General features: G+C 54.3%; 1 protein-coding gene across 1 annotated transcript in view; it reads left to right on the top strand.

The window, feature by feature from the left end:
* The window catches only part of TTC7B (tetratricopeptide repeat domain 7B), a 254,369-nt gene that overhangs the window by 213,831 nt on the left and 12,622 nt on the right, over positions 1–27,916 (top strand). Inside the window, 1 exon segment of the mRNA XM_030319778.1 lies at positions 6,707–6,909. Coding sequence (XP_030175638.1) covers positions 6,707–6,909 — 203 coding nt within the window.

The following is a 27,916-nucleotide window of genomic DNA, read 5'->3' as shown; positions in this document are numbered from 1 at the left end:
AGTCAGGGAAGTAGGGTTTGGGGTAAAGGAAATGGTTTTAGAGGGTCAGGGGGCCCACTGGCCTAGCTCCCTGCCTGCCTGCAGGTCTGACCTGTATGACTGGGGAGCACCTGATGGCACACGGGTCTTTTCCTGCATCCCTGTCGGCCAGACCTCAGGTGGAATGGAAGATCTGAGCACCCAGACAAGGTGCCGCCCTTGAGCTGCCTCCAGCATATACTGCTGCTCCTTTATCTGAGTTCCAAAAGAGGTGTCCCCTCCGGGTAGACTATCCCGCAGAGAACAGGCCTAACTAACTAGCTGAAGGCACATTTGTGAGAAGGCACTTTGCATCTCTCTGGGCAAGTGCAGCCCTGCAGCAGGCACACAGCCTGCCAGCAGGATCCAGGCTAGATTTCAGCCCCACTCTGCCCAGCACCTTTGCACAGTGCACAACATGCACAACCCTGAGCCCAGGGAAGGCATGTTGTAAGCCACTTCTCAACCTTGCAGCTGACACGAAGCAGGTGCTTGACAAGTGTTAGAAGAATGAATGAATGAATGAATGAATGGGGAAACCAGACCTGTGGGAGACTGTGAGTGCATCTACACTGGGTCCCCCAACCAGGAACAGCTCTTCACCTTGAGGAAGAAACAGTCCTCAGGCTTACATGCAGAGCTTAGCTCTTTCAGATAACACCCATAGATGGTTCAGCAAGTGATTTCAGAAGGCCCTCCACGCAAGGCATGGTTCAACACCAAGGCAGAGCAGCTCGACTGGCCGTCCAGGACCACAGCCTCTAGTGGGAAAGCGAGCACACACACAGCTCTCATGGGACAAGGTGGACTGGGGTGCATGCTTCCCAGAGCACACACAGGGCACTGGAAGAACAGGAGTGTGAGAGGTGGCTTCCCTGGGGGTGTCTAGGGAAGGCAAGTGCAGCTGGAGTGTGCTGGGGCTGAGAGCCAGGAGTCTTCACAGATGGCCACTCGGAGAGGGCATTTGGGGCAGAAGGAACAGCACAAGCAGAGGTGTGGGGGTGAGACCGTAAACTAAACATGGCGGGAGGCAGTCGGAAAGGTGGCAGGGCCCTAATTTTGAACGCTGAGCAAAAACAATTGGTTTACAGGGGCACCTGGGTGGCTCAGTCAGTTGAGTATCTGACTGTTGATTTTGGCTCAGGTCATGATCCCAGGGTCGTGGGATCGAGCCCCATGTCAGGCTCTGCACTGAGCATGGAACCTGCTTGAGATTCTCTCTCTCTCTCTCTCTCTCTCTCTCTCTCTCTCTCTCTCTCTCTGTGCTCTTCTCCCTCATGCACGCTGTCTCTAAACTAAAACTGAAAATTAAAACAAAACAGAACAAAAAACATTCGGTTACATTCACCTGCAGTAGGGAACCATGGGAAGTTTGCAAGCAGAGAGGGGATTTTATTTCCAACATGTTCCGCAGCAACAGAATGACAAGGACAAACCAAGTGATTCCAAAGGGGACTGTCAGAGCTCAGTGTGAGCTCTCAGAAAGGTGGAAAGTGTCCATGACCCTGAGCAACCCCTTACCTCCGGTTAGAGGCTGTCAGCTGCCAGCAACCAGCACAGAATCTCTGTGCCTGGGACCCCATCAGAGAGTGACCTCTCAGAGCCTGCCCTGCACGGTTCAAGTGCATTCTCGTAGGGCCTGACAAGCTCTCGGTTCCGGGAGCCAGCTTCATTCTGTCTTGCTGTTCCTTTGGTGCAGACTCTTACCATCTCTTACATAAGCTCACAAGGCCCTTTGTTCATTTTTTTTTTTTAACTTGAATTTAGCCATCGGTGAAGGGTCAGGGAAACTGTTTGCTGTTGCTTCTCTGACCCTCGACTTGCTTCATTGGCCTGTGCCCCAGAAATGGCCCATCTCTGGCCTTCACTGAGCATTCGCTAATCTTCAGACTGCACTTTGAACACCTGCTAAACGCTAGAGCCTGTGCTAAGGAATGCAGAGATGGCCGTGGCTGGGAGTCGCTCATAGTTTAGAGGGAGAAAACAAGTCTGGTCATATGCTGGAGGCTTTAGGGAAGTACGAAACACCCTTTAGCTCCTGAGTTCTGGCAAGTGGAGAGCAAACTGCCGGCTCACTTACTTAGGGAAGTGGAATCTGAGAATGTGGCTTGGCATCTGGACTCGGTCAGATTCCCTAACATCACGGCTCAGGTAAATTCGCCCATCCCAAACTGCTGGCCTCCCCGTGGCAGAGGCAGAGCCCCGCGACGTGCCTGCGAGAGCAAGCCAAGAACTCAGGCATCCGAGAGACAAGGCCTGGGGCGGAGGGGGCTCTGAAGGGCCACCGCGAGCACGCCCAAGGCCCTCTCCCAAACGCATCGATCAGATGGGACCTGGGGCAGGCGGGGAAGGGCCAGGTGCATGGCTCTGGCAGATGAGCCCCTGGCAGACACGAGAAGCAAAGGTTGGAGGGTCTCTCGAAAAGATGATGTGCTCCAGGGGACGGTAGAGCTCATTTATGGAAGCCACATGGAGCCACAAAGGCGGAAGCTGCAGCCCTGAGGACTCAGGGATGGACACTTGTGAACCCCTCATCCAGGAAGGTACTGGGCCTTGTTGGAGCTGAGGACCCCCAGGAAGGAAGGCTTCCCAAGCGTCATAAGCTCAGAGTAAATACCTACAGGGACTCGTTACATTCCAGAAGGCCAGCTGTGTTGTCTAGGCAAGAGGACCCCTCTGGGGATTTCAGGGATGCAGGGAGGCCTCTGTAATCCTTCCCTCTTCCTCCCCAATTCGTCCACTAGGGTCTTGCTCCTGGAGCCTATGACTGCACCCCAAGAAGACGTGATTTCCTCATAAAGGGGGAATGACTATTCCAAGCCACTGTCTCACAGGAGCCGTGGTAAACAGAAGGCTGGCCCTGCACCCCCAAATATACCGATCGGCCCAAACTATGCCCAAATATGCTGACGGGTCTCCCAGGTGGCTTCAGCATCCCGTACTCTTGTTTCTTCGTGGCCATCTGGAAGGCGGCAGGGCTCCACGAAGCGCCATCCTCCCCAGTTCCCACCACCCTGGTTGACCCGTACCGCTGTCCAGGGAGAGCTGTGGGCCAGCCTCGGGCCCCAGCTGACAGGTGAACGGGCCCAGAGAAGTTGACTGCGTTGCCCCAGCCACGCACTCGGCCCAGGTACAGGAACTGAACCCTCCGTGTTCTCGTGACACTGGCTTACAAAACTGAGGACCCTAGAGCCCTGAGGTCCCCAGAGGTGCCTCAGAGGCCAGAAGAGGGGACCAAACCAAGAGGGAGGCCAGCTGCCACTCTTAAGATCCCTTTGGAAAAAGAGGCTCCTTTGGAGGAAATGGTTTGAAAATCACCACAGGATATCTGCCCTGTGTCCTTCCATTTGAGCTTAAAATGGATGTATTTAGGAACAGCCAGGCCATGCATCTGTCTGCCCCACCTATGTGAGGAGCACAGGCCTCACCAGTGACATAGGTTTCCTCCTGTAACTTCTGCACCACTGAAAAGAAATCCTTGGAGGCCTAGATTCTTTCTCCCACTGTCATGATCATGACTCAGCTGAGTCTCTGTCTTCCAATCGATTCCTCAGGAAGGAAGCAATAGCATCAGACACGTGGCGGATGACAACACGGTGGTCATGAAGATACATGGTCCCACGGAGAACCTTCCTAGAACAGGGCTGATGGGTACATTGTCATGCTGGTGTTTAAGCCCGCCCCCCCCACCCCACCCCACCTTGATTCTTGTTATAAAAATTCTAGAAGCATTCGGTCCCCACTCCCAAGCTGGTCTTTTTTCATAGTGATTTAGATGACAGGCCCAGTGTGTCACCCACCCAGTCAGCTCTAGGCCCTGGGGACCTCAGAAATGTACACAAGCCCACCCCCAAAATGGGAGCAAGTCAGGAGCCAAGCATACAGTGGGAGGAACGTTCTGTACAGCTCTCCCGAGTCACTGGCACACTCAAGTAACCTGAAACTGCAGTGGGCACGCAGCCGGCTGGCTAGAGCCGGGAGGGAATTGCATGGTGAGAGACATCAGACAGCCCTGCCGTGTCCTTCCCAGGAGGGGCAGACTTTCACCGGGGACAGACTTTCACCCTTGTTCCTGCAGAGTCCCTGTGTGTCATAGGAGCTCAGTAACTACCCGGTGAGCTGAACCTCCAGAGGACGGGAGACAGGCACGGTGCTGGCATTGCTACCGTCAGGGCTCGGCTGGATTTCAGTGGCCCGAGTTTCCACGTCTGAGGGACCCCTGGGCCAGCCCGTCATGTCTGTGCTCCCTGTCGAAGAGGGCACCCACAGATCGGAAGAACAGATGGGCGGTGCGGGGCCCGCTTTCCCCAGGGCTCTGTCCCTGCCTGAGGAGTCAGTGGTTGGTGACCATCCCTGGGAAAGAGAGGGGGCTCGAGGAGAGGGGCCATCAGGCTGGTTGAGGTCAAAAAGTAGTCAACATGAACACACCCCAAGTGTGTGATCCACACCTGCCCTTTTCCAGCCTCTGGGCCCAAAGCTGCAGGTGGGGAGACAGAAAGTGTGCTGTCCGCGAGCAGACCCCAGACCCTTCACTGAAACACATCTAGGGCCGCAGCCATCAGAGACCGCAGAGGCCGGGCTCCCCTCTGAGGGGAAGAGCTGGCTGCCAGGGATGACGGCTATTGAGCAGGCCTCAGTGGGGGGAGAATGGCACCACAGGAAGGGGCAGAAGACTGGACACGTGTGTGGAAACAGCAGCGGCTCACCAGAGCTTAGGGTGTCGGGGAGCAGTAGAGACACAGGTTCGTAAGGGCCGTGGAGCCAGTCATCGAGGGATCTGGATGTTATCTGGGGTCAGGGCCACTGTTCTCTGTAGAGGCCCAAACCAGGCTCTGCCTCCAACTTGCCCTGAAACCTTGGACAAGTTGTTCAGCCTCTCTGTACCTCAGTTTCCTCATCTGTACAATGGGGATAAAATAATAGTACCTATGGCATCGTGTGCCGATGAAGGAGAAATGAGGGCACTTCCTGGCATAAGGCACATGCTTAATGAATGTTAGCTACTATTGTTGTTACTGTTATTCATTCATTCATTCATTCATTCGCTCAGCGACTCTTCCCTGAGCTCTGACTGGGCCAGGTGCTATTCCCATCCCCGGGGACACAGCGGTGAACAACACGCACACAGTCCCTGTGCTCGTGTGCTGATGGCTTACGTTCTGCAGGGGACACACAGACAGCACAGGAAACCAACGAGAGGAACCTGTTGGTCGGAATTATGGAGGACAAGAAAACAGCATGGAACAGGGTCATGCTGAGTACGTGGGGAGCAGCCCGCTAAGCAGGACGGTCAGGGGAGGCCTCCCTGGGAGGCCGCTGGAAGGCAGGCTGAAGGGCATGAGGGCTGAACAGAAGCAGCAGGTCTTCAGGAAGGGGCGCTTTTCAGCAGGTGGGATGACCGGCCCCGAGCTCTGCCTCAGGAGGCTGACCTGGCAGCGGCTGTGTGGGACAGACAGGTGTGGCAGGCAGCAGGTGAGGGGCCCAAGGAGGGCCTGCCCTGGTCAGGGCAGTTCCAAAGTGGCCTCCAGTACACAGCTTGTGAAGTGCACAAGGAAAATACTAGGACTTTTCTACTTCTTTTGTGTTGTGTTCTACTCCTTCTACTTCGGCCTGCATTATATGACACATAACATTTTACTGTATGTGTAACTTGGGGGCATGGGTGCAGATGTCGCTGACCACCAGGGGTGAGGGGGTGGGGGTCCAGGCAGGAGCCGATGAGCCGGGGGCTGCCTTGGAGGTAGAAGCAGTCAGTAGGCCCCAGGGCACAGCGGCCGGCCGAGAAGGACTCCGGGCGGTAGTCCTGACAGATACGGTGAGGAGAGAGGAGAGGGGTCTGAAGTCTTTGGAGACACCTGCCCAGCGCCGGGAAGAAGGTGGTGCCGGGGTCACAGGCCTCAGGAGAAGAGGGCACTTGAGTGTGCCCGAGAGACAGGCGGGCGGCCGTGCGCGATGGGCCCTTTGGGAGGCAGGGGCCGCAAAGCGATTCGGGACTCCACCGGCGAGAGCTGAGGCCTGACATTGCAGGAAAGGTCGTTTTCCTGCCTTTTTGAAAGTGACAGCTTGGTTTTCAAAGGGCTTTGTCGGTGTCATACAGTTAATGGTCTCCAGGGCGCAGTAGCTTTTACTGGTCGGAGGGCAGGGTCTGATGGAGCCGCCGTTTTATTTCATGCCCGTGAACATGGCAGCCACAGTCCGCTCCCTCTGTATGCTTTTTGGCATCAGGAAAACAGGCCGGAGGGCAGAGCTGTCCCCCTCGAGGGGCCGTGTGCCTCTGGTTTTCTTGGCCGTCAGCTCGTTCCGGCCCTTTCTTTGTGGATGTCAGAGCCGAGGGCAGGTGCCCTGGACACCAAGGTGCCCTAGGTCAGCCCTGAGGGTGGGGGTGGGGGGTGGCGCCAGGCAGGCCTCACTCCCCTCTGGCTGGTGGCGACTCGTGTACCTTCCAAGGCCCTGCAGCCAGAGAGACTCGAGTCCCGGTGTAACCGAGGGCGGGAAGGGCCGTCACCGCAGCTGTTTCGACTCAGGCTGGGGGACTGGCTGGCTCTGGGCCCTGCGGATGCCAGATGGGTCCCTGCCAGACTCCCGTGGGGGGGATGTAAGTGTCCCCAACTAGAGTCACAGCCGTTCGCAGGGCCTCAGAAGGGCAGCAAACCAGTAAAGCATCTGTCTTCTGCTCTCCCCGCCACAGCTGAAGTCTACATTGGCATTGGGAAGCCCGCAGAAGCCACGGCCTGTACTCAGGAAGCCGCCAACCTCTTCCCGATGTCCCACAACGTCCTGTACATGCGTGGCCAGGTTGCCGAGCTCCGGGGAAACCTCGACGAGGCCCGGCGGTGGTATGAAGAAGCCTTATCCATCAGTCCCACGCACGTGAAGAGCATGCAGCGACTGGTGAGTCTCAGAGCCAGGCCGGGACCCCGCTCCCGGGCCGGGGCTCCCCTCGGAGCGACTGGCGGGTCTCCTCCGGTTCGGAGGCCCACGTGGTTAGCCTGCCAGGCCGTCACACCGCACAGAGCCAGCGGCGCCATTTCTGTGTGGTTTATGGAGCCCCTGGGAGTTGGTGGTGCACAGCCCCGGCAGCCCTGCCCAGTGGTCCTGTTCCGCGCAAGGGGCAGGCATGAGTCACTAGTCTCCTGGGCACTGCCACTGTCACCTTGGTCTCTGTGCTGCCACCTCGGGAGGGTGTCCCCACGCTGGGAGACTCCAGCTTGTCTCCGAGGCTACTGGCTGACAGGGGCATCCTGTCAGAGGAGGGCGGGATGGGCCCTCTGGTACCGAGAGGACCCAGCTAAGTCACCCGGTTTGCACACTGCGCGTGGTGTGGTGGCTCCCCGGAAATACACGTGCGCCCGAAGCCGGGGGGCTGCCTGTCTGCTCCTCTCCCTGCCTTGCCTGGAGTCGGCTGTCCCTCCACCTCGTTTTCAGTGGAGTGGGGGAGCAGACTGATCCCTCCGCGGGGTTCGCATTGGTGGCATTACTGTGTTAGGCACACGCATTGAGCACAACTGCCCCACAAAGCCGCCGATCTCCTGTTATTCTCCCGTGAGTCTGAATGGAAACTCAAAAGCTAACCAAAGTCTGAGTTGCTGATGAAAAGCCATACTGCTTCTCTGGGCCTGCACGCCAGGGTGACGTTTGGGATTCGCGCTCCGTACTTAGTGGTGGGATATCTGTGATTTCGTGAACCACGGGACAGAGGAGACTTGTGGTGAAACTGAGGTGGCCTTCGTGTCAGCAGCCCTTGGGAGCCTGGTGTCCGTAATCAGTGGTCAGTGTGTGATACAAAGAGTGAGCAGTGGACCAGGAAGTCTGGGAACAGCGTTCCGGACCCTGTGGTGTCAGTTGCTCACTCTTTAACTTGTGAGCCTGCCTAAGCTCACAAAAAGAAAGACCCTAAGCTGTCTGCCCCCCGTTTCCTTTCTGTAAAATGAAAACAAGCAACTAAATAGGCTGGGAACCTCCTCCAACGCTAGGAGGCTATGGTTTAGTACCTAAGAAATAAAATGTTCTCCAAAGGATCCCAAAGCCTTAGTTCTCTTGCTACGTCTCTTAGTGATATTGCAAGATGTAGAAGGGCTTCAGCAGTTTCAAAAATAACTAACTACTAGTTTTCTGTTTTAAAAACAAATCAGACTGGGGCGCCTGGGTGGCTCAGTCGGTTAAGGATCCGACTTCGGCTCAGGTCATGATCTCACCGTTCGTGAGTTCAAAGCCCCATGTCGGGCTCTGTGCTGACAGCTCGGAGCCTGGAGCCTGCTTCGGATTCTGTGTCTCCCTCTCTCTCTCTGCTCCTCCCCCACTCGTGTTCTGTCTGTCTCTCTCTCTCAAAAATAAATAAACATTAAAAAAAATAAAAATAAATCAGACCTTATAATTACAGCTACTTGATTTTTTTTTCACCTTCCCTTTATGAACATTTTGTAGCTTGGTACAGCTTTATAAGTAATTTTCCATATTATCCAAGCATTAGTCTGTTTGATTAAAAATATTACATGGCTTTTCATTTTTGTCTCCCTGTTGTAAGAGGGATTTGGTACAGAGCTTCTCAGATCTCTGTGCTTTTTGGTAGAGCATTGCAGAAGAGGTATAATCAACACCGTGTACCCAGCCTTTTTATTGAAAAGAAGCAGCATATTTCTACCTCGGGGCCTATGAATTATTCAGACAAGTATTTCTTGTTCATCCCCAAGGGGAACATGAGACAAAAGATCGAGTAGGAAGATCGCACCAGGAAAGTTTTCTGTTTCACCTTTGGAGCTTTTCGAGTCACCCGAGCTCTCCAACAAATGTCAGATGCTCGCCTTTCAAAAGGAGTAGCCTCAGGCCTGGTGAGGGGAGCTGGTGAGCGGGACCCAGGTGAGGCCAGGCCATCACCAGCAATGTCTGAGCCTTGTCTGGCTCAAAGGCATTCTTGCCCGTAGAAAATAGTAATCATAAACCCTTAAGACTTTTCTCAGTGCATCCTGACATATGCAGAAACCACGCAGACTAGAGGCAGGTTGAGGCCAGCAGGCCTGCAAAGTTTAGGTCTTGATTCTTGGAGTCCAGAATACTGCTCAATGACTATGCTTGGTGTGAGTTCCAAAGGGCAGAGTGGATGGTTCCTTCTTGGTGACCTTGTAAATGATGCACCATGGCCTGTGTTCTCCAGACTACCCCCCACGGTCCATCTCATAGCTGGCAGATTCCCTTCCCGCTGGTGCTGCTGGATCTCCTGGTGTCTGGGGGGGGGGGGGGGGGGGGGGGGGCGGCCCCCAGGACCCCCAGGACCCCCAGGCCCTCCGGCCCCAGGATACACAGAAAAGCTGTGTTTCTATGGCTTGGAGCATAATAAGGGAAGGAGGCGGCCTTTGCAATAGAAGCTAAGGATGAGGCTCCAGGCCAGAAAAGGTGTGAGATTAGAATCCCAGCTCTGTCCATCACTGATTTGGGGACCATGGGTAAGTCACCCTCTTTGTGCCTCAGTGTCCTCAGATGTATAAATGGGGTCAATACTAGCACCAGACACAAATTAAACACAGAACCGAAATCTCTTTATTAAGGCATAGTAGGTCCTGCCTCTGCCCTCATAGAAACCAGACTGATTTGCAGGCCCCTAAGTTGAGGGGAAGGGGTCAACAGAGAGGTCAGAGGCCTCTTACCAGGCCGAGTCCCAGGGAGGAGCCAGGAGCTCGAGACTTCTGTGCTGGAAGCAGGGTAGAAACAGCCAAGATGACGGTTCTGACACTCGGGGCGAGGAGTGTGCAAGTGAGGGCTTGGGTCAGGCCAGGGCGAGGCTCAGAAGATCACAATGAGGAGTTTGAAGAGCACGAGCACTGGAGACCGCCGGAGAGCCAACCACGAGAGTCAACCACCGGGGTTCACAGGGAAAGAGCCGGCTACAGGCCGATTGTGGGTCATAGAAAAAACCAGAGGGTGGAAAGTGCGTCCACGCCAGCAGTCAGGCTTGGAGAGGAAGGAGGGGAGCCGGAGGGACAGTCGGAGGGAGCTCTTCTGAAGGAAGAAAGCCACGTCTGTTACAGGTGGAGCCCAGGTGGCAGATGGAGAGTGCGAAGAACCCAACGGTCAGAAGCTCTGCCTGTTTCGTGAAGAACAAGGATTGGTTAGCTTCTAGGGCTTGTTAGCAATAGCATGTGCCAGTTGTCCAGCTCGGAGGACAGGGACGATTTAAGCAGAAATGCGAACACGTTAATATTGTTAGAAAAGCAGTAATGACTTGGAGGCAGATGGTATTCACTAAAGTTAATAGAAGGTCAGACTCGACAAAAGAAAAGTAAATTACACCCAGTAAAAATTAACACTTTCCTAATCGTTTCAGCCTTCATCTATATGTTTAAATTCACATATAGAGAGAAGGGAGAAGAGAAATAATGTGTTTACCGTTAATAATGATTTGGCACAAGATAAGGGAGGCAGAGAGCTGAGTGTGGGCAGGTATTAAGGGAGCAGGGAGCTGAAGGGATAAGGAATTACAAAGTAATGTTGTTGACAAGGGGAGGAATTCATAGAATGATCAGACTTTTCCCAGAAAATCTAAAGACATATTTTCATATCATTTTGCATAAGTGAATACATTTACATACATTTCCATGCCATGTTTCATCCCCAGGACCCAAGATGAATTAATGAAACACAGAGCACCCTTCTCCACATCAGTTGTCCTATGACCTGGAGTGGGGGGTGGGGGTGGGGGGAGGGAAACAGGGCTGTCAGTGGGCTGGGGACAGCTGGGCAGCACTGCTCAGGCCACAGGCAGGCATAGAGACTCAAGGTAGCCAAGGACGGAATTACCAGGACAGGGACAGGCTCTGCAAACAGGGACATCTGCTCAACATCTGATAACATCAGCCTGGGCTCATGGGGGCAATGCGTGAGATTGGAGGATGAAAAGAACAAGAACTTTCAGGAGATGAATGAGCATGGCAGGGAGCCAGGAAGGTGATACGGAGAGGAGCTGATAAGGCGAGGAGGGGAAAGTATTGCTAAGAAATAAATGTATCCTAGATCATATTACCAGCATGCTCAGGTCTTCTTCTAAACCACTTGACAGGTTGAGAAAAGGCATGGAACAAAGGCTGGGGGGAGGGGGATGGTGCTGCCCAGGGCTCCCAGAGTGGACAGCACATGGAGGGAAGGACACAGGGCTCTGAAGAGGGCTGTGAGCCTGAGAGGAACCAGGGGAGGAGGGGCTTAACAGAGGCACTGGTGAGCCAGAGCCTGCACCTCTGCAGGGGGCAGGAGGAGAGATGGCGTCAGGGGTCAGCCTTCACCTAAAGCAAGTCTTTGTGCAACAGAGGTAGTGATATGCCAGAGCTGATGCTCAGAGAAGAGAAAACATAGGGGCCATCCTCTTGAATGTTGAAGTTCCCAAGACAAGGCCTAGAACGGGACAGAAGCCATCAGTCATTCAAAGGAGGGCAACCTGAAGACTGGGGAAGGTGGTAAGTTTCACCACCTCCCCCAGAGGAAGTAGTGGTAAGAAACCATTGGTGGATCTCCCCAACGAGAGGGGAAGATGGCTGGGAAGAGAGGAGGTTGGAGGTGATGGGTTAGGCTAGGCCATTTGCCCAAGGACTGTGGCTGAGGCTTGTCTTCTGTGGAAGGATCATAAGACATGAAAACCCCCAGTGCAGTCAAGACGGCTTCTGGCTAACAGTTTCATACTCAGGTTATCTTTTTTTTTTTTTTCTTAATGTTTATTTATTTGGGGAGAGAGAGAGAGAGCATACACGTGGGCATGTGAGCAGGGGAGGGGCAGAGAGAGAGGGAGAGAGAATCCCAAGCAGGCTCCACGCTGTTAGCACAGAGCCCGACATGGGGCTCAATCTCACGAACCATGAGATCAGGACCTGAGCCAAAATCAAGAGTTGGACACTTAACGACTGAGCCACCCAGGCGCCCCCGTACACAGGCTGTCTTGAAGGGGTTTCTCCATGATCTAATGTTTTCTGAAACATCAGAAATCTGAAGTGACATTAACAATGTTAGAAGTACTGCTGTACTTCTGTTCCACGGCAGTGCATTAGTGGGAAAGACGCAGGGAGAATGGCTGAGCTGTTGGAAAAGCGCGTTCTATTACGAAATAGCAGGGGCGCCTGGGTGGCTCAGTCGGTTAAGCGTCCGACTTCGGCTCAGGTCATGATCTCTCGCTCTGTGAGTTCGACCCCCACGTCGGGCTCTGTGCTGACAGCTCAGAGCCTGGAGCCTGTTTCAGATTCTGTGTCTCCCTCTCTCTCTGCCCCTCCCCCGTTCATGCTGTGTCTCTCCCTGTCTCAAAAATAAATAAACATTAAAAAAAAAAAAACAACGAAATAGCAGAGGCACGTCACATCGACGGTGGGTTTGGAAGGAGGACATCAATTATCCAGTGCAGTGGGTTATGTCTTATGGATTGTGACTACATTTTAAGTTGTTTTAACAGCTCTAAAGTTTGATCCAGAAGTATTCGTCACAACGAGGCTGGCTAACGACATTGTTCAGAGGCGAAAAAGGCTCCTCTGAAGTTCAAAGAAGGGCCCGAAGTTGGAGCTTTCTTTTAACTGTCTTCGGGCTTACATGCCTGTTTACTGTGGAAAAGGCTTCACCCCATTCTGCATGAGGAGCCAGAAGGATGGCAGAGAGGGTTGGAATCGAGGGAAAGAGGTGAGCTCTGGCTTCCCTCCGGCGACTTGCACTGCTAAATTCTGAACCTTCGGTGTTTTTTCTCTCTCCCATCTTTTCAAGCGTCCATCTGTTTAATGAGATTTGGAGGGGAAATTGCTTGTGTCTCCTCTTTTACTGGTTAGAAGCATGTTTTCCGGTTTGTGCCTCTGTTGGCAGAGAGGTGCAGAACGAATGGGATGGAGTTGCAGGGGTTCATTCCAGAGACAGGCATCCTGTGTCTGTGTATCTGTCTGCTTTCGGCATCAGTCTGGCGGGGGGCTCTGGGGTCGAGGGCGGCCCAGGGCACAGACACATCGGGCAGGGTTTCACCTCGGCACGGCTCGTTTTCCCGCGGCAAAACCTGTCTTCAAGAGGGGCCCTTGATCTCTATTGCTACTCTGGGTAAGAAAATTAAGCCAATGAAATAGCATCAAGATACCCTTCCTCTTTCACATGCTGATCTTTGGAAATGGATCTCTTTCATCTGAAGTATCAATTTTCTTCCTGTCCATAGAATGATTGGCAGGAACAAAGCCTTGCCATAGTCAAGTGAGAAGGCTCTTTTATCTATTAATTGCATTTTATTTACTTGATTGTTTTTTTGAAAAATGCTTTTCAAATTAAGACCAGTTTTTTTCTTTGAAGAACGACCTAATGAAATATTTAGATGTTCTCCCTTCCCTACACATCTGTGTGCTTACGGAGAGTACTCTTAAATGTACAACGCTCAATTTCTCCAGTATCTTCACTCGCTGTAACTGGGATTCAAACTAACAGTGCAAGAGAAGAAGTAGCACATTCTTTTGGGGGATTAGGTCTTTGTTCTTTATTCTGCCTTCTCTCCCTTCTTTTAGTAGCACACACTACATTTTAGCCCCATTAGTAGCTCAAGGCCCTCTCGAGAACTCTTAGTATTTGGCATGAATATAATAACCTTTACAAAGAAATTGAAAACCTCATAGGTCCTACCTGATGCGTTTGTTCTCACGATATGTGCTAAAGTGGACAATTTCTCTTTTTACTCCTGGGGAGACTGCTCTTGGTGACCAGCCCCAGGCTACACTGCAAATTAAGAGCAGATCCAGGGCTGGGCGATACTAAGATTGGATGTTTGTGGAGTCTACAGAAGCGCCTACAGCTTGAGTGATAGCACGGCACAGGGGTTCAGAGCCCGGCGCGAGAGCCAGCCTGCCTGGGTTCAGGTCCCAGCTTTGTCACATTCTAACAGTGTGGCCCGAGAGAAGTTCCTTAATCTTCCTGCACTTCCGTTATGTCAGCTGTTTAACAGGGGTAACCATAGTACCCATCCGTGTTATTGTGTGGTTAAACGAGCTCATACGGGCTGCATCGCACTCCACAAACACTAGCTGTGAACGCTACTCTCATTCTGTATAATTTGAGTCGGTGGAAGCCCCTGTGTACCTACTTGACAGTGAGGGAGGCATCTCCTTTCCAAAAGATCTGCCCATGGGCGTGGCTTTCCTTCTGAACCGAATTTCAGCAGCCGGAGGAGCTGAAATAAGAATATGTCATGAAACGTGGTTGGCCAAAAGCTCGTGCTTTTGCTTTTAAGTATTACTTTCTATTTCTCTGGAGCCCGCAGTCCAGCTTATTAAAGCCAAAAAGAGTAGGAAGGCATGGTGTGGTTTGTCAGGCAGAGACAGGAAGCATCTGGGCTCAGGGGGGCCAGACCAGGGTGGCGGCAGGCCCTGGACCTGAAGGGGGTGCTGGGCAGGCTCCATAGACTGGCCTGGGTAGCAGGGAGGGCAGAGCCTGCCATGGAGGCCGGCTCAGATGTCACACCTCTGAGGAGCCTTTCTTGACCCCTACCCACCCACCCCTGCAGAGGGGCCTTCGGCCCGTTGACTTCCCTCTCTTGAAGCACTTGTGGAACCAATATAGGGTTCTTTCTTTGCAGATCTGTCGGGGGAAGGCGCCATGCCTGTGGTGACACAGCGGCCAGTGTAGACCAGGAGTGTCAGGTAGATGAGGTATGGCAGGGAGAGATGGAGAAAAACAAGTTCAAGAGCCAACTTGACCTTGACAGATATCATCATTCCCCTTTTACAAAGACCCCCAAAGCACCGGGTGCCATCTCCCTTGAATGGACTTTGAGCAGGTGTCATGGGAACACGCTATTTTTAACTAGGCTAACTATTTCTCTACGCGGAGTCCTTTGGGCGTTTGTTGGCTTGGCCTTGGCACAGTCCCTTCCCGCCACGAGTACAGGAAGTGACACCGAGGCGGGGACTGGAGGATGCAGCCACACAGTTTCACATGAGACCATGGAGGCCGAGTCAGCCAGTTGATGGAACCTTCCAGTGCAGTGGGATCTGAGTGTGTCACAGGCCGGGTCTCAAAGCGGACGTGTTGTGCTATAAGGTGGGGCTCCTGCCAGGCATGCTTGGCCCAGCCAGGTCCCCAGGCCAACCTGTAGCACCTGCTCCAGAGGGGCAGCCCTCTGCCCCGGGGCCCTGGGGGGCAGCAGTGGGCCCCTCTCAAGTACAGACACCCTGTCTTGTTGTCCCCAAGCGCATGCTTCTTTGTCAGCCCCTGTGCCCCATTTGAGGGTGGCAGTGGTCACCATCCGTAGGCCAGAGGCTGCTGTGGAGCCGCGTCCAGGCCATCCTGCCAGGGTCAGCCCTGGTCTTCCAGGCCCCATGTGTCCCAGGCCGCCTGCTCTCTGTCTCTCATTCAGTGAGACGATCACCCTCCGAGAAGCTGACCCATAATAACTGTGCCCATGAGAGACCTAGTTTCAGACTAGAAAGTGAAACGGTAAATTTATAAAGATTGATGCCTTTCCTGGGCCGCACCCCTGTGCTTTCTCACCCCTCGTCCTCCCCAGAGGCACTCCCCCTCTAAGCCGGATGTCAGGCTCCACGGCCCATCCCAGAGACCCCATGCTGAAATGGCCGTCCCCAGGCAGCCTGGGGCACCGAGGCAGACAGGTGGACGTGGCAGGGACCGAGGGATTGGGGCTGTGCCGATCCAGGCAGTGACCCCGCCCGCCTCTGATGCAGAGACCCTCTTCCCAGGCCCCAGACTCTCTTGCCCTTTAGGCCAGAGCATCTCGCCTCTGTCCTGTGGTTACAGATGAGCCAAAGAGGGGACAGCCTCTGCCCTCGGGAGTGCCAAGGAAAGGGGGTAGTGTGTCACATGTGGCCTAGAGCAGCCCGGTCCTCCTGCCCCAGGGTGCCATACAAATATCATTAAATACCATTTCCTGTTTAAGGAAAACAGACACCCAAACACTGATCCTTCTGCTCAAATGAGTTCTCTTGTGGGGTTTCTGTCAGCCACCCCCTAGTCATCTCTTCACTTGCCCCGATGGTGACCCAGGACACATCCTCAGCCCTTTTTATCTGGTTCCCTCCATAGACTGTGAGCCTGGTGTCTTGTTCAGGGTGTGACTTCTGATCTTGGCCCCAGGCTGTGGGAGCCTCTGTTTGTAACCCCCGTGCCTACCCCAAACCCAGATTCAAGCAGCTTCCCTTGTTGCCACAGCACCAAGACGTGTCCCTTGAGGGTGGGCTCCTCTGGGGAGAGGAGAGGGGGCCGTGTCGCTCTAACTGGGTTTGCACGGTGCCCGCGCCCGTTTGGGGGTAGGATGCCTGCAGCGGTAGCGACAGTGAGCCTCCCAGAGCCAGGTCGGAGGTGCGAGCCACATGGGGAGGACATCTGAATAGGGGGAGGGATTGGAAATTATTTGGGGGAAGAACCAGGTAATTGAAAGGGTTTTTTTTTTATGACTCAAGCTATGTCCTCACATCCTTTTGAAAATGCGTATTTTTAGCTTAAAGCATTTTCCGTTTGTTGGCGTGTATGTCCTCCTTGGAGCAAAAGGAGTGTCACCTGGAGATGTAGAACTTCCGCACCCACGTGGCTCCTGTGTGGCTTGTGGCCCTTGATCTTGCCAACCCCTCCCGCACTAAAAGCCCTCCCACCCCAAACAGCATCCTTTGGTGCAGAGATACTCTCTGCAGACATTTTCTGCTTGGTTTTTGGATTCCTCCTTCCCGCTGCAGTATTTTCTCAGTGCTGGCCAGGGAGATATGGCATCAGGCCACCCGGCTCTCAGCGAGGACTGAAATCACAGACCCGGTGCAGGCTCCGAAATACAAGCCATGTCACTGGGCCTTCCTTCGCCGCGGCTTAAGGAAAAAATTAATTCTGTGTTTATTTCTATTTTCTGTTTGGGAGTCTTAGATGACTAATTACAGGCAGTGCAGTTCAGTGTCTCATTAGTAATTATGATCTAAAATTATTTAAAATCTGACATACTCTATCCAAACCATTTATTCTTAGAAATTCTGGCCCATTATTCCAGTATGATTTGACATTTCACTTCCACCGCGTTCCTGCCTTGCCACGGTTGCTGCTCTTTCCCTTATCTGGGTTGTTCTGTGTTCCCAGATACCTGCCCCTAATTCCCCTTCCCTATTTCAGGCCCCCCTGGGTTTGAGCCCTGCTACAGCACCCTCCTCCCCCACACCGCCTGTCCCTGAAGTCAACAAGAGGGCTGTCGCCATGAGAAAGTGGCATTCGGGTCCACCTGGGCTGGCTGTCCCCAACCCGCCTCTTGTCTGAATGGCTTCCCCATCATTCAGTGCTGGTCCCAGAGGCCCCCCGCTCCCCAGGAGTGCTCCTGGGCTCTCTCTGGGACATGCCTGCACACATGTTGTCTAGAGCTTCAGTTTGAGCCTAAAACCCTTCAGCCCAAAGGTCTGGGGAGGACACCCTGGAAGTTTCTCCCAGGTACTGCTTCCGGCATTTCTTCACCAATATCAGGGGCGAGAGCCTAAAGCGGCCGGGACATCTTTGGACCTAACACTCACCAGAGAGCGGAGGCATCGCAGGATTTAGAACACCAACGAAATTCCGTAGTCTAAGCACCCCTTTTGACGGATGGGGAAGCTAAGGCCAGAGGGGGGAAGGGACTTGCCAAGAGCACAGGGCAGCAGGTGGCAGACCCACCAGGAATCCTGACCGCATCATTCCCGAAGGCTTCACGTCCACTTTGTCTGCGAAGTGAGCGGTGACGTCTGCCTTTTGACATGGGGGTGGGGGTGGGGAAGAGACGAGCTCCCAGGACTCCTCGAGGGTAGGCCCTGGCCCCGGAGAAGCCCACTCATTGCTCTGGGGAGAAGGGGAGTAGGGGGCTCGAGCCTGTCTTGGCGGGTCGTGTAGCATCCGCCGAGTTTGCATCCTCTCTCAATTTTGCTCCCAACTGGAGTCAAGACTTGGTCTCCCCACTTGCCTCCTACCTGGCCCCCCTGCTGTGTAGCACCCCTTCTCACAGCCTGGATCGGCAGGATCAGCACTGATTTATGAGCCCAGCTGGGCGCAGGAGAGAGTAGCCTTTGGCACCCCTCCCGTTGCCAAAGGAGCGGGGGTGAGGGGTTGCTTCGGAGGAAGGAATGACAAACGGATCAGTGACAAAATACCAAAACCCACCAAGCCTCAAACCCTCGGACTCTAGGAGGGTGGTGGCCTGGAGCCAAGGCAGGCCCCCTCCCCTGCACAGATCACAGAAGCATGCTCTGGGCCCTTTCCTTGGGGAGCCCCTGCTCTCAGAAGCCAGTGAGCGCCGCTGACCAAGGAATGGTGTGCCAGTGTGCAGAGGCTCCCTCCAGGGGCACTGGGTGAGAGCACCGCCCAGGGTCTGGAGGCAGCCTTGCCCCTGATGTCCCTCCCCGGGGCCTTGGCGACCTGCTGCAGAGGGAGACCAGAACCACAGTCTGAGGGCCCGCCCCTAGCTCCCAGATCTGGGCCCCTGCAACCAGAAAGCTCCAGGCCTGCAGGAGCTTTAGGAAAGCCCTTTGAGAACTCCTCTGCCAGGGTCCCTGGGACTCCAGCCCCTTTGCCTGGCGGCAGACCCCCTGTCCCCACGGTTACTTGACCGCTTTCACCTCCTGCCGGGCTCACCGACTGACGCGTGATCTCTCTTCCCTCCCTTTCCTCATCTGCTTGGTATTTATGGGACACCTGCCTCTTCAGATACCTCTGCAGGCATTGTTTCTCTTCAAGCCTTTCAGAACATCTTCAGCTGGAGGCTTGTGAGCAGGAAGGGACCCGGCACTTGGGCACCGGCACCTTCTCTGTGTCAGGTATTGTTCTGGCTTTACCTTCAGCATCATGGATTCTGCACAATGGCCTCTTAGTTACTGCTGTAAGAATTAAATGGCACGATGTACGTAAGCTGCGTGGAGCCTGGTTCTGTGCCAGATACTGGACCAGACCACTCCCCTCAAGTCTCGAAGGAGAGCCATAAACATGTATAAGTAAGTGTAGGAAAAGTCACAGGGGAGGGGCACCTGGGTGGCTAAGGCGGTTAAGCATCTGGCTCTTGATCTCCTCTCGGGTCATGATCTTGAGGTTCATGAGGTTCAAGCCCCACATCAGGATCTGTGCTGACTGCACGGATTCTCTCTCTCTGTCTCTGTCTCTCTCTTTCTCTGCCCTGCCCCCGCTGTCTCCCCCACCCCCCCCCCGCAGTCAAAATAAATAAACTTTTAAAAAAGTATTTTAAAAAAAAGTCACAGGGGCTCTGGCAGACAGAGGTACAGGTCACAGGTTGTCTGGTGTCATGAGGGAAGAGGGACAGACACGGCTCCACCGAAGGTGTGACCTGGGGGCCAGGATTCAGCAGCAGAGTAGAGATGTCGACTCTTCCACAAGTTAGGGACAGATGGAGCTTGAATACCTAGTAAACAAACTAGCTCTTGGAGATCTACATGGGACAGTTGGGGCCCGTTAGTAGACAATGGTGAGCAGGTACTATGAATTTTGTTAGAGGTGGTTCTGTAAGGAAACATTCTTTTTTTTTTTTTTTAAGAGATTCCTGCTGAAGTATTTAGGGATGAAGTGTCAACAGTGCCTATAGTTTACTTCAAAATACTAACGCTTGCCCCCAAAATAGATAAAGCAAGTGTGAAAAACGTTAACAGTTGTTAAATTTAGGTGATAGGTATATAGATGTTCATTATATCAGCCTTTCGAATTTTCTGCATGCTTGAAATTTTTCAAGATTAAAAGAAACTTAAGACAAAGTAGTGAGATCAGGTTTGCATTTTGGAGTGATCAATCTAGAAGCTGTGGAGGATACGTTAGTAGAAGCTAAGAGACACCAAGGACTGGACTCCACTAATAACATCTTGACAGTCCAGGAGAAGAGATTTCGAGAAGGCAGATGCAGTAAGGCTTGGTGAGGGAATTGGAAGGTTCTCGTCTGATTCTCAGATACCCGGGTCAGGTACCTGGATGGATAAGACGACTTCACCAACAAGAGGAAACACAGGAGGAAGGGAAGCAATGGGAGGAAGGAAGGTACAAGCCTTGCACACGGTCTGGAGGCAGAACATTCCAGGGCAGGGGCCATGGTTAGGAAGCAGTGGTGGCCTGGAGGTGGCAGCTGAGCTGCGAGTCAGAGAGAGAAAGAAAGAGGGCCAAGGACGGAACCCAAGGAGCACCAGCATTCACAGAGCGGGAGAGTAACTTGGCTAATGAGGACACATGGGTTCTGGTCATTTACACAGTTTTCCCATGCACCCAGCTCATCCAAACTGTAGCTGGGATTTGGGCCTGACCCTGAAGATCCCCAAGCCCTCTTGTTCCCATGGCCCCACTCAGTTCTTGGCTCCGGGCTGTGGCCAGCCTAGGGCCCTGTGAGGTTTATGGGATGTCCGTGAAGGAAGGGTCCCGGTGAGCAAGATCACTGTGATAAGTGTGAGAGACAAGAATGCCTTGAATTACAGACATGGTCCCACACAGAGGAGCTGGGAGCCCTTGAGCTTCTCTGGGCCTCAGTTTCTTCCTCCATGAGTAGAGATGGTGATGGGAGAATCAGATGGGATCACATGTGTGAGCGAGAAGGACTTGAATGGTGTCTAACAGTGAACGGGTGCCTTGGTTCCTAGGAGGGATGTGAAACATGCCGTCTCGTGTCTGCTGGAGACCCGATTCTCCTGCTGGGTGCCAATGTCCGGGGGAGGGGGGCGTGCCCCAAGCTGATATCAACGGTGACCTTTTCTGCAGAGACTCTTGAACACATGCACACACACACACACACACACACACACACACACACAAAACCTGGGATCTGGCCTCGCCAGGAGGTCAGTTTTGATTAGATCCGTAATTGCAATGCTGGCTAATGTCCTTCCGAATGAAGGAGAAACTGCTGGCCCAACCCTGCAGGGGAGCCTAGGGGACATGATGCTGAGTCTTTCTTCATAAAGAAAGGAGCAAAGATGCCTATTGCAGACAACGGCTCCCCCCCCCCCCCACAGGGATCCGAATCTCTCTCCCTCCCTGCACCCCCGCGGGTTTTCTCTCCTCCTCTGCATCCGGGGCGGCGGGAGTCCAGACAGATGCATGGGGCTAGAACCAAAGTCCAAGCAAGTGATCCCTGCAGGGATCCCCCAGAACAAACTAGAAGCAAAATCTGCTTCTTCCTACAGACAACATGCGTTTTTCCAGGCCTTTCAAAGCCAGGCAGGTCAATCGAGTTATAATTGGCAATCTAATTAGAACTCCCACAAGCTGTTAAATTCTTTACCTGCTGCCTGGCATCTTACACAGAGGTGATGCATCTGCTCCTGCCTCTGGCATGATGAAAGAAAGCCGGCTACAATCCCATCCTTCTTGCCGGCAACAGCCCCCTCCAGCTACCCACCCCCCCCCAACTGCCACCACGCGGACGCCCACATGCCCACCAGCAAGTATGACATGGGACACAGCCCAGTTGACAAGAAAATTGGCTTTAGAGAAATCAGGCTGAAAGGGCTGTGTTGCTGGATGATCTTGGGAGACTAAAGGGGAGAAACGAAGCCCCCAGCCCCGTTTTCCCGGATGTGGGAGGTGTTCTGAGGGTGGTTCAGTGGTGCCTTAGGCTTCCCGCAAGTCAGATTGCTCAATGACAGAAGAAAACGTGTCCCTCTGCTCCCTTTCTGCATCCTTAACCCTGAAGAAAATAGAAGTTTTGTGCCGACCCCCCTCCACCATCAAGACAGCAGTGTGCTTTGGCCGACAGGATGGGCGGATTTTATGGCACCAGCATCACCTGCATCTTCTGTGGTCCCTCTGCTACTGGGCCAGGGGCCTCTTGTGGCTCCTGCTCGCCAGTAGATGCAGGCAGTGTATGCCAGAGCCGGCCAGCCAACTCCGTTCATCCTTTCCCAGCTCTGCCCAGAGTGACCTCGTGGGTAGCTTGAAACCAGCCATGGTGGGAGTCTTGATACCCTAGAAATTGGCAAGCACTACAAATCAGGGCTTTTTCTTTTCTTTCAGAGGGCCAGCAGACCAGCACAACACTGGACGTACAGATCTAAGTGGTTTCACGGGGGGAAGGGAGGCAATGGGGGAGCAGTGGGTAGGCAGAGAAGAACACACGTGTCCCTGCCTCAGGACTTCCAGGGCGGCGGGTTCTCGTGGGACAGGTAGAGTGGAGCTCACCTTGCCACTCTAGATAGAGACAGAACAGCTATGGGGAGGCTCAGGGGAGAAAGAACGAGACTCAGAATTGCCTGGGTGGGTGGCAGGAAGGAAGGTGTGGTTTGGAGCGAAAAGTCCTACATTTGAATTCTAGCTCTCCCATTCATTGGCGATGCGTAGGACCTTGGACATGCTATTTAACCTTGGACATGTTATTTAACCTCTGTCATACAGGGGGTCCCTGGGTGGCCCAGCCAGTTGAGCATCGACTTGGGCTCAAGTCATGATCTCGCAGTTCGTGGGTTCGAGCCCCACGTCAGACTCTGTTGACAGCTCAGCAGAGCCTGCCTCAGATTCTGTCTCCCTCTCTCTTTGCCCCTCCCCTGCTCATTCTCTCTCTCTTTCTGTCTCTGTCTCTCTAAAATAAGCATTAAAAAAGAAAATTTAACCCTCTCCTACATAACACCTTAGCAGAGCTGTTGTAAAGGTTGAACACAGTTCTGAGCACTCCCAGCACATAAGATCTGCCTGGCAGCTTCTAGTCTTCCAGGCCCTCCTTCTCCCAAAACAGTGTGGCTGTGAGAATCATGTGTGAGGTGAAGAGATCCCCCAGAAGCCACAGAGGATGGCCGTTGGGTCTCCCCACGGTCCTGCTCTTCACCGTTCTTTGAGACAAGGAGAGGGCTCACTCCCCGGCACAGCATCACCACTGGAGAGCAGCGGGTGCCCGAGTGGGTTACAGGGAGGCTGAGACCTCGTCCCCTCAGCTCCTTGGCAGCCAGAGCCTCTGGGCAGGTCCCCCTGGGCTGTGAGCAGCCACCTGTGTGGGCCCCAGGGAGCGGCACAGTATTACCTTTCCTAAACCCACGTGGCGTGAAAGTCACACGTACTGCAGCTCGGGAGCAATCCTTGCTGTTGCTTTCATTTGCTCTTCCGGTGTCCCGTGTCCCTGCAAATGAGGGGCTCGACCCCTCCCAGATCTGTTGGGAGCTCTGGGCGTGGGCTTGGCTTGGGAGAAGGCTCCTTGTTAGCTACGGCCCATCCAACAGCAGGTGGCCCCTGCATGTTAGCTATGCCCGAAAAGCCTCTGTTCCGGAGACCGGGCACATCACTGTGCTCCTCTCTTTAGAGTGCTGGGGGATTTTTGAGGAAATGACTCTAATCTTGATGCTGATTTATTCCATATTGAAGTGGTCAGTGATAAGAGCTCAATTGTGCTGGAAAAGAAAGTGCCACGCCGAGTCTCTGTCCCATTTCCACAGCAGCCATGTGGCTCCCTGCAGGCAGCTGCTCCCACAAGTCCCCTAGCTCATCTGCCATTGTCACTGTTCCAGTCCTGGGACAAGGTCTGGGGGCCCTGGGGCAAAAGTTTTGGTAAAAATCCTCATTTCTGAGCAAATTGCCTGTTTTCTTCTCTCACTAGAGGGTAGCTTTCCAGTCCTCTGGTGCACCAGGAATGGCACAGGGCGTGAGGGGGAAGCGCTCGGGGTCAGGCGGAGCACTGGCCAGCGAGCCCCCTGCCCTGCCTTCCTGCCTGGATTGGAATCCCTCTTGTTATTTGTGGAAAAAATTTTCCAAGGCCTATCAATCCCAGTCCTCTCTCCCCATCAGAAGTATCTTATCATTTCTGTTTGTTTCTCTTTAAACATGGAAAAAATAGCTGGTGCCAGACCCTGGCAGGGGTGGGGAAGGCGCCTGCCAAAATGACCTCGTCCCCCGTGGCAGGTAGTGAATCACCGGCATTTGCGTCTCAGTGCGTTGGCGCGTTGGCGAGAGAACCGTCTGTCTCCATCAGGGGCGTGGCACTGCCGTGGTGGCCTGGGGCCAGCAGCCCCCAGCAGGGCCTGTTGAAAACCCAGACTCGGGGAGCACCCCGCTTTGCGTCATCCTGGCGGCTGCCTGTGGAGCTAGTGTTCTCCATGGAGCCCGGATGCACCCGCATCCCCAGGTGGCCTTCAGGGCTGGGGTCTGGAAGCTTTGCTGGCCATCCAGGCTGAGGGGCACACCCATCGCCCCACCACCCGGACAGCACCATCCGCTCCTGGGCCAGCCTCCACTGCACCCAGAGGTACAAGTTAGCACCGAGCTTGGGCGAGGTTTCCACGCCCTTCTGGCGGGCCCTGGCCTGGACAGCAGTGGGGGACTGGCTCACAGCTGGGAGATGACACCCATACTGCAGTCATTGATGAGTGCCCACTGGGTCCTAAGGACCACACCGGTCTCTGGGGATACAGAGATGAGTCGCCGAGGCCCCTGCCTCCGGGTGCCTGAGTCTGCACAGGTCAGAAGCTGGTAGCCCTTTGTGTCTGCGCTGTTGGCTGTTTGCGCTTCCCAGGGCTTCCTGTAAATCCAGCCGTCTTCCAGTACCGCCACTTTCTGACCCCACTCCACACTGGGCCGAAGTGTCTCCAGCCGCTGGCTGCCTTTCAGGTGTCAGAGAGAAAGCCACGCTGCACTGCCCGGTGACCCCGCAGGCCCCACTCAGCCCAGCCAACACAGCACAGCAGGGAGCGAGGTTCCAGGGCCGCTCTCTGAGCTGTGGTGGCCTCTTCTCCTCCAGGAAGCCCTCCCTGCCCCTTCTTGGCATGCTGTGGGCAGCCTTCCCTGCACCCCACAGACTGCAGAAAGAGGCTCTTCCCTATGGTGCTTTCTCTAGTTAACATTTAAGTTCTCAAACCGGAGGCCTAACAGGTGGTCCGAAAAACACTTGCTAGATGGAAGATTTTACCAAACCCCTAGAATTTTCATATTGATCATCTACTCTTTGTTTTCTAGGTTAGGAAAGTGAGGCAGACAGAAGGTTCTGCCCAAGTAGGATGGTTGGCAGTGGGCCACAGAGCAGGCCCAGACAGTGTGCCCCCCGCCAGCAGGATGTCCCCCACAGCCCTGTGTTCCTGCCCCAGGGAAGGCCAGGACTTTTCAGTGCAGTGACATCCCAGTGGAAGGTGTGACAGCCTCCCCCTGCCCCATCTGAGGACAGGTTAAAGCAGAGGCCCAACGTGAGTCTGTCAGGGTCACTGGGAAGGAGGCCCAGCCTTGGACCTCGGGGATGGGGCTGGGGTTTCTAGGACTCCCCCACTGTCGATGGCCCAGGGGCTCCCAGCAAGCCCTCAGCTCAGCTCTGTGGTAGTCACGTGTGAATTATTCTCCTGAGGACAGAGAACCTGCAGCTGGGGCTTGTCAGACACATCCCCCACCAGAGCTCTGGGCCATGTCTCTCCCTCCATACCTGTCTCCATCGCCTCATGGGGAGCTAAGCATCTGCCTGGGCCTCCCTTCTCACCTGTGGAAGCCAGGGTGCCAGGACCCCAGGGGAGGGCTGGGCTGGAAGTTTATTCGGAGCTTCCCTGGCCCACACCTCTCTGGCTGAGCTGGACCAGCCTGGGGTGGGACGCCATCTTCCCGAACACACCTGGGGTGGCAGCAGCCTCCCGTGAGGCTGGGCGGCTGGGCCTTCGCCCCCGGGGAGTGATTAGCACCAAACTTTCCACTGCGTGGATAACTCGGGGCCGTGGGGAAGCGCTGACTTCCAGGCCGCCCTGGGCTGCTGTGTCCGCCTGACTTGTTTGTCGGGGAAGGTAGATAAAAATAAATAAATCAGTCAACGAGGGAGATGTAGAAGTAAGTCAACAGGAGTCTCTTGCCCATTACCAATGGAAAAGTACGAGCAAGGGGAGCCACATTAGCACCCGCAGAAAATGCTGGCTGGGATGTGGCCGGTCCCACAGCACCAGGGCCAAACTGCAGATTCCTCTCACCTAAGAATTGGTAGCTAATATTTATGTCCACCCTGAGGCTCTGCACTAATACTCGTTGTAACAACCAGGCGTGCAATTTAAATGACAGATTGGGTCAGGGGAGGATGGAGAATCATCTGGAATTTTACCAAGAACTGTCACGGGCTTCAGATAAAGAGAATGCCCAGCATCCCAGGCTCAGCAGGCCCTGTCCCCTCTGACCCTCACCAGGGCCCCCTGCTCAACCCGAGTCGCACAGAGGCAGACCTTCTCGCTCATGTCCTTTGATAGTGCAGGGGACTTGCCTAGCAGGTGCACCATGCCGAGCTTTACAGGTGCTTATGCTGGTGTGTGTGTGTGTGTGTGTGTGTGTGTGTGTGTGTGTGTGTGTAATCTGTGAGTGCCTTGCCTTGGGCTGCAGTGGATAGCAGGGAAAGGGAAGGGAGAGCTCACCCCACCAGACACAGGGATTCCCCATTGCCCTTGGCCTGGTCTCCAAGGACCTGCTGGCAGCGGTATCTGACCCTCAGGCTTTACACACAGATCAGAGTGATTCACCTCCCAGGGCTGGGGTGGGGGCTGTGCTTGGGACCAAGAGGGAGCAGCTCGAAGGCTGCCTTTGAGCCGTTTCCAGGGAGGAAGCAGCTGCCTTCTTAAGCCTTCTCGATGAAGTCAGAGAGGGGCTCTGACATCTTTTTCCCAATGAAATCTCCGCACCATTCCGAAGAGCAGGGAAAGAAAGGAACTTGGGGTGCTAGATAGCCGGGTCCTAGTTAGGGCAGGAGAGACTGCTGAGAGCACAGGGTACCCCATCTCTGATACGGAGTGTGACCAGTGTCCTAAATGATCTCATTTGCCAGCAGACATTACAGATGGGGGGAGGGGGACGTGTTGTAAAATTAACACAGCAGGCCGAATAGAAGGGAGCTGGGCTTTTCCTGCTCTGCATGGCAAAGTCCAGACCTCGAGGGACTGCCGTGCAGGTGACCGTCTAGGCCACTAGCACAGGGTGCTGGGTGGGGTGGGCATTCGTCACGTCACGCAGATGTGAGCAGCCCCATCAGCCCCTCTCAAGCTAGGTCCTGTGGTGCTCACCTAGGTCCGGAGAGCCCACAGTCTAGCCCCACTGGAGTGGCATCCCCTGCATGGAAGAAGGACCTAGTGTCCAGGCTAACAGAGCTGGACAGGGAAGTCCTGTCCCCAGAGCTCCTTCTGCAAAGAGGACTGCTCCCTGGACAGCCCAGTCCAGAGCCAGCTAACCCTGAGAAGCCCTCTTAGAATGTGTCTCTTGGTCCCCTAAATGCCCAACACCTTCTAGAGACCACGGTACCCTGACCTAAGAGAAACAGCCCTGAGGTGGTCCTCCGCAAATCTGGCTTCTGAGACCCAACTTGGCCTCTACCTGGCTTGGTGACTGAGCCAGGTGCTCGCCCACCCAGGACCCTTTCCTCACTTTTCTGTCATCAGTGAAGCCCCTTCCAAGCTTGGCTGCCCACATGCCTGTCCACAAGGAGCTTTTCGAAGTAGCTCTGTGGCCATGAGCCAGTCACGCCCAACTCTGAGCGTCAGCCTTCCCATTAGTTTAAAAAAAAAAAATGGGTGGGAGCATTGTGTTATCTCTTCTGGAATGACCTCCCTTGTGCTCCTTCCAGCAGGCCTCACTCTGTTCCAGATACTGGACCTCCACATGTACAGTCACCCCTGCTGGGCTCAGGGAGCTCTCTGGGGCGGGACCCTCAGCAAACTAGCCCCCCCCCCCCCCACACACACACACACACTGGTGCCAGAACACCCACAGGTGCTCAGTGGAGTTTATAGAAGGGAGGAAAGGACTAGAAACGGCTTTGGTTACAGCAGACCAAACAGAGTCCCAGCCTGGGACCTCAATGCTGTTCCTCAGCTCACTCTGTCACCTGGGTAGATCAGGGCCCCTGTTTCCTGCCTGTGAAATAGGAGGGTGGCCCTTTGGGGAATGCTCATGTGCCCTTCTTTGCCATCCCTGACCACCCTCTGGGCATTTGTCTACAGCAGCGGCAGGCTGTGGGTCTTTGGTGCTGGGAAGCTGCTGGCGGCGGGCTGACTGT

The sequence above is a fragment of the Lynx canadensis genome, chromosome B3, assembly GCF_007474595.2.
Source record: "Lynx canadensis isolate LIC74 chromosome B3, mLynCan4.pri.v2, whole genome shotgun sequence".
In the NCBI taxonomy this organism is placed as follows: Eukaryota; Metazoa; Chordata; class Mammalia; order Carnivora; family Felidae; genus Lynx; species Lynx canadensis.
This window is presented reverse-complemented; position numbering and strand designations above follow the sequence as displayed.